Source organism: Thermobia domestica, chromosome 12 (assembly GCF_964235325.1).
Source record: "Thermobia domestica chromosome 12, izTheDome1.hap1.1, whole genome shotgun sequence".
In the NCBI taxonomy this organism is placed as follows: Eukaryota; Metazoa; Arthropoda; class Insecta; order Zygentoma; family Lepismatidae; genus Thermobia; species Thermobia domestica.
Window position 1 is genome coordinate 178,126,925 of NC_137465.1, and position 6,725 is coordinate 178,133,649.

Consider the following 6,725-nt stretch of genomic DNA (forward strand, 5'->3'; position numbering starts at 1 on the left):
TGTAGTATGTCCGAAAATAAGTTCAAAACAATTGTCAAGAAATAACTTCTGCATAATTAAACGACATATATATTTGAGTTTGCATAATAGTGTATGATAGATAATTATTTACACGACATTATAACTGGGCATTAAAACTCTAGGAATACCAAGGTATTTTGGCTTACATTAAAAACTAATGGGTGTGGGCCTCAAAGGCTTCCCTGGTGTTCCTAGAATTAAGCCTGTAGTGTTGTCCTTACGAAATAAATAAATTTTACTTAACCGTGGCCTGATCATTAATAATGTATCTGATTTAACATTATTTTTTTTAAAAAAATAATTTACCAACATAATCTGAATTCCTTGAATTTTGTTGATTTCTCGTCCCGGCGCCCTCTGATCGCGGCGCCCGGGCGATCGCCCTGGGTGAAAGTCTAAGTTAGAAACAGTAACATATTATATATTGTTTAACTGTAGAAAGGAGTAATATTCAAATGTAATAATTAATGAATCCATTGTTGCGGTGTGAATTATAATGTTGTTGCCTTAAATTTTGAAGTCCCTCATCCCCTTATACCAGTGGGGCGGGGCGACCGGGAACCCCAGGCGCCGAAGTAAGGGGCGAAAATTCGAGAGGAAAATACATGTGCACATATATAAAATAGAAGGAAAAAAGTAATAAAAAGTGTTCAAAAATCAAGGAAAAGCAGAGTTTATTTTTGAAAATTTTCTTACGCTTCGCTCACTTCGCGGCTGGTCTATCGATCTCACTCATATGTACAGGGGCGCCATCGTATACTCTCGGCTGGCGCTAATTTTCCACGGCATGACACGGCCTTATACAAATTTTAATAGAAGTGTTATGATTATATATATATATATATATATATATATATATATATATATATATATATATATATATATATATATATATATACAGTTCGAGAGACGTACTATGTTTAAAAATTCATGTTAATCGGTTCAGCTGTTCAGACGTGATGCGATCACAAACAAGATTGTATTAATTTTTATTAAGAGAGAAGATAACAACCAAAATACATCTTTGAAAACATGTAATTTTACACTGATAAAATCCATTATATGATTTAAGAAAGTTGGTACTTAGATAATGCTCAATTACAAGATTTAAGTTCTTGGTTAATATATTTCGCAAAATGACTTAATACTAGTATTGAAAACATCGTATAGAGCACCTCGATTGAATCAACTTTTTTATTTATTTATTTATAATGTGCTTGAGAGGAATAAAATGCATCTGTCCGGGCAATGCTATTGGAAACGCAATTTTACGCAAAACTAAGCGCATTCTCAAACCATGACACGTCTTTCTTTGTCTCTAACGATTTCATTTTTTGTATAAACTCTTTTGGAACTTGCTTGGACGTTTTGCTAGGGGAGTAATTTAATTTGACTTGTGTGACACTATCCCAAACGTCTTGATTCAATTTCAGATAATTTCTCTCTTTTAGCAGCTTATCCCTAGCGTTTGTGAGCTTCATCTGTTGATCGGAAACGCTCGTCAGCCTCTTTTGGAGTATCTTGTTTTGTGCCCGGAGATTGTTCAACCTCTTTTCTAGGAAAGGACCAATCATCGTTTCAGCAACATTGCAGATTTGTTCAATTTCTTTTGTGTAGGACTCTTTAAGATCATTCCGCTCTCTGAAAAATAATAAAAGAAAAATTATCTTTTAAAAATCATACATTAAAGGCCTAATCAAATTTAAGTATTTATTAAAATAAGAGTTATTATGTTGATGCGAATGAAAGTAAGCCACGGATAGATCATTTCTAAAGGCCAAAACATGGAAACTACAATATCGGTTATTCAAAATAGTCGTCGTCTGCAACCACACAATTTTTTCGTCTTTCAAAAAACGGCTGAGTTCTGTGGCCAAAGAAATCTGGAAGCTACGATATGAAAAAGTCATGGGGACACGGCAGGAGTCCTAAAAGGCACAAGTCCTAAACGGCACAAGACCTAAACGTCATAAGACCTAAACGGCAGAAGTTCTAAATATCATTTCGCGGCACAAGTCCTAAACTGCACAAATCCTAAACTATACAAGTCCTAAAAATCATTTCGCGGCACAAGTCCTAAACGGCAGAAATCCTAAAATGCACAAGTCTTAAACGGCAGAAGTCCTAAACGGCACAAGACCTAAACTTTAGGTCTAGTGCTTATATTTTTAGGACTTATGAATGTCACCCAATCATTAGGGAAGGCGTTCTCAGCCAAGAAGTAAACGACATGCCGGAAGAGTTGGTAGTCCTGGAGAGTAGTCAGAGAGAGAAACGTCGGAAAAATTCGTTAGGTGAGGAAGAGTTTCATATGTAATTAATGCAGAGTGTACATCGTCCTTTAATAACATGTGAGCATGAATTGTCGTGCCACATGATGACACCACGTACGTAAACCATTGATAGATGTTTGTGGATAATGCTTGGCTGGATTTCATTGAGTTAAGGCCTATAACGATTCGCAGTGATGATTTTGACTCAACGAAGAAAGATATGATGGATCACAACCACCATAATATCAATACTTTCGGAATTCCTGGCCAAAATGCATTTTTTTCGGTTTACTGTGCAGATCGAATTTCCCAATTTTAATTCATAAAGAAAAATCACTGTGTTCCAGTCTGTTGCTGTACTGACTCTTAAAGACGTTATGAGAATACTCATTCACGAATGATTATTGTTTTCTTTCTTTTCTCCGTACCGTCTCCACGATAGTGACATTTTTGATATCGTGTATTTTGCTGTATTTTGGAATGTGTCTATGAGAATTTTCCATTAATTTTGTTAGGAAGAAAAACAGACAAAATAAAATGAATTTTAAAACTCAGGTACAAAAGTATATCAATAAACTCATAATACGAAGTTATTTCATAGTGCACATTTTTTTTTTTTTTTTTTTTTTCATAATGTGAGAATCCCTTTCATTACACTGAAAAAGCCTTAAAATGCGCAATTTGCTTCATATACATTTAATAAATGTTCGTGTCCCCGGACAATAGTACAGTTCGCACTCCTCAAAATTCACCTCCGGCTTGTTCGATTAACTTTGTGTAATAGGCAATTAGGGCGTGCAAAGCACAAGGGAATCAAGTTTAGTTACCAAACTCATCATCATAGGTATTATGCTATTATTTGCAGTCACTTGCCGCAACTGAGAAGCTTCCATGCTTCATGCTTTTCCTCTAACCTCTTCGTCTTCACGTACAATAATTTTTGTTTTGATATCGTCCATTATTTGTAGTCTACTTCGCCCTTTCCCTCTCTTTCCTGCCACCATAAACTCTAACACATTCCTCATGGTACAGTTCCTTCTTAGTCAATGTCCCAACCAATTTGTCCTACTCTTCTTAATATTATCTAAAATTGTTCTTTTCTCCCTCACTAGTTCTAAGAGCCTCTCATTCGCTTTCGGCTCGACCCAGCTTATTCATCCATTCTTCTTCACACCCACATTTCGAAAGCTTCCAGTCGTTTCCCATCATTTTTTTGTGAAAATGACCATGTTTCTGCCCCATATAGTACAATTCTCAACAAGAAACATTTTATGAGGCTTTTTCTCGTCTCTTTATTCAAGGTTCCGCAAAATAGACTTTTCTTCCTTTTAAAGGCTTCTTTCGCTATGCCTATCCTTGCTTTCATTTCACGTTCACACTTCATGTCACCACTAATAATATTACCCAAATATCGAAAACTAGTCACGTGTTCTATTCTCCCCCTTCTATTCCTATCGTTCCAATCACCATGGCTTTTGTCTTTCTAACATTTATTTTTATTCCATATTCTTTACAGCCTTTCATCAAGTTTTCTAATATATTTATTGATTTGCTGTTCAGATTCTGCAACAAGCTCCATATCATCTGCAAGCTGTATGCATCTACCTACTGAAATGCATTGAAAGGAGTTTCAGATAGAAATCTTAAAAATGAAATAGGTACAAAATGACCAAAAGTGGACGTTAATTCCTTTGTGAACTGAATGCACCAACTACTATAGTTGATTTAAAGTTTCTTTAAAAATCATAAATTACCAGTGGAATATATTTGTGGAAAAAGTAAAGCTAACTAACTTCACTTCTATATGCGATATCTTACTTTGCAAATTCTGCTTGCCGAGCCTGTACAGACTCTTCGTGCTCCTTCCTTATAGTCATCAATTCTTCGTCCAGCTTTCTTATTCTTTGTTGCTGCTCAATCTCCTGCTTTCTAACGTGAAGAAAATAGATGTTAATTTTGAAGAAAATAATCTGGAAAAATCTCAAAATATGATACTCAAGAAAATGTTTCTTATTACATAAGTTATATTAAGTCAAATAACTCTTCGGTTTTGTAAATTGTTCGGGAATAACTTCTAAAGAAATCCACTCTGATCTTAATTGAAATCATAAGTGCTAGTATTTTCATTATGTACTTGAGGAAAATGTAAAGCAGCCCTGGGTAAATTGTGAGCGTTGGTGTCAGGATGGACATTTTCCAGAATCATTACGAATACGGTTCCCAAATGTCCCGAATTTACAGGGTAGGATTCAAAAGTAATGAGACTTCCTTCAAAAAGATAGATTTATTGAACTGATCGGTACAACTGACTAATAGTCTTCAAAATAGGCACCTCCTGCATCAATGCACTTCTGTAGGCGGCTTTTCCATTACTCAAAGACTTCCCCGAAGGCCTGTTCCGGGATGGCTGCCTTGTCTCATGCATTCTGACACAAGACCAATGATCAGAAGCGCTGACACTGATGGAAAGTTCCTGAACCGGATAATTAACAGGAGATAAAACATGGTATCTCCTTTACGATCAACAACTAACAAGACAAGCAGCCACCTGGAAATCGCCATCATCTCCAAAACGCAAAAACCCCAGATAACACAGGTCAAAAGAGAAAATGACGCTTGAACTATTTTGAAGATCAATGTGGATCTGTGAAATTGTCTGTTTGTGTGTGTGTGTGGACATTCACATCAAGCACAGCAACCATGGGTTCTACTTGTTGCCTATATTCTGCATACCAGTCCACGAATTTATTAACTGTACTAGTATATATTTTTGGAAGTTCGTTGTTATCTCTTTTACCTACCATAGTTTGGATTCTGGCTGCCCCCCCCCCCAGTTTTCACCTTCTAGATCCGCCTCTGTTCACCTAACAATAGTAGTGGTAGAGATATTGCTTGTAATATACTCTATTTAAAGTATAAACGTAGTGTTTTTCTTTAGATGAGAACCATCAAGACTGGGTAGAATTAACACAAGATACGATCCACTGATATACTTTCTCTTTCTATACATTGATCATTTTTATCACTTCTAAAATTAGCTCTATACCATACTAATAATCATTCATATAAGTTACCTGTACGGCTCCAATTCCTTTAAATCTAGTTTGCTCTTTTCTAACATAGTCTCCTTTCTTAAAATTTCTTCCTCTAGTTTCTTTTTCTCTTGTTCCAGAGCCATCACTTTTTGTTTTCCTTCATTCTCCGCCGCCATGATATCTCTGTACGCTTTCTCTCGCACACTTTTTAATTTATTAGCATGTTGTTCCAATTCCTTTTCCAAATATTCCACATAGTACTGATTGTCCTGTTTTAAGTCATCTGCTTCAGCTTGTAGATTGGAAGCATCTGCACGTAATGATCTGGCAATATTTCTAAGACTGTTTAAACGCGCAGTCGTTTCTGTTACCTCTTTACTCAGTTGTTCTTTCGTCTTTGAGTCACTTATTGCTCTTACTAGTTGTCCCCATTTTCCTTCATCCATTCGTGGATACTTCTTCAACTCTTGGTTTGACATTTCTGTTTATGGAGATAACAGTAGTTGAGATGGACCAAACAAACTCTGGGTTACCTTGTTGTAGTTAATTCTTTAAAACCCTAAGAAGAAATTTCATTCTACAATAGCTTTATTTAATGTCTTTTTTCTATACTGTCTCCTAGCAAATATATATTACTGCAATTGTTTAATTTCGTTGACTTTTTTCAGTAATATAATTATTTAGTTTTAAAGTTCTTGCAAGCGAACTATTGTATATATTAAGAAATGTGTTCAGAATAGGTCAGAAAAAATGTAAAACTATTGATATGAAGAAATAATTGGATTTTTCCTGGAGACATGATTTTATTAAGTCGTCTCGAGCTACCAGACAGTGAAGGTATTGACATCCGACATTTCGAATGCAGACATCGCATTCATCTTCAGTGATTGCAATGAAGAGACCGGAGACGTGACCATGTATATATGGTGACTACTTAGGGGCAGAGCTACGAATGAGGGCTTGTGATTGGCTGAGAGAAATGCTGGATTCTGATTTGCTGAGTGATTCTGATTCCTGATTGGCTGTTGTTGTGGCTACGAGAAATGACTTTGTTGAATCTATTTCTGTTTCTGAAAAGGGTCGGGCAGATAGGACTGAGTTGAAAACCCATTGTTTCTATTGAGACTGCTCCTTTCCCGTGAGGTAGCTGTGGCTTCCTTTATTGTTTTGTCCCAAAGATTGCTGCATTTGGATACTATGGTGGTATTTGTAAAATCAATTCTGTGTCCAAACTTTAGACTATCGATATATTTGTTGTCTCCTTGCGGAAATGCTATCATAGCAATTACTGATTTCCAAGACTTAATGTTAAAAAAAAAAGTGCTGCGTGAATTCACGTTTCTACTTTTAGATAGCAGGAGAACGCATTCTTATCTAGTTTCAAGGATTCATGTTA

The 6,725-nt window shown here is 35.9% G+C and overlaps 1 protein-coding gene across 2 annotated transcripts; it reads right to left on the reverse strand.

Annotated features, from left to right (window-relative positions):
* Nucleotides 1-1,052: 1,052 nt before the first annotated feature.
* LOC145665820 (uncharacterized) lies at nucleotides 1,053-5,982 on the reverse strand. Of its 2 annotated transcripts, XM_081732936.1 has the most exons (3): nucleotides 5,369-5,982; nucleotides 4,113-4,223; nucleotides 1,053-1,662 (listed from the first exon to the last, which is right to left on the reverse strand). In XM_081732936.1, exons 1-3 carry the CDS (start codon nucleotides 5,806-5,808, stop codon nucleotides 1,290-1,292), a joined length of 924 nt encoding a protein of 307 aa, XP_081589062.1. In that variant the 5' UTR covers nucleotides 5,809-5,982; the 3' UTR covers nucleotides 1,053-1,289. The 2 variants fall into 2 exon arrangements, with proteins under 2 accessions (XP_081589062.1, XP_081589063.1); XM_081732937.1 differs by lacking the exon at nucleotides 4,113-4,223.
* Between the last annotated feature and the right edge of the window lie 743 nt (nucleotides 5,983-6,725).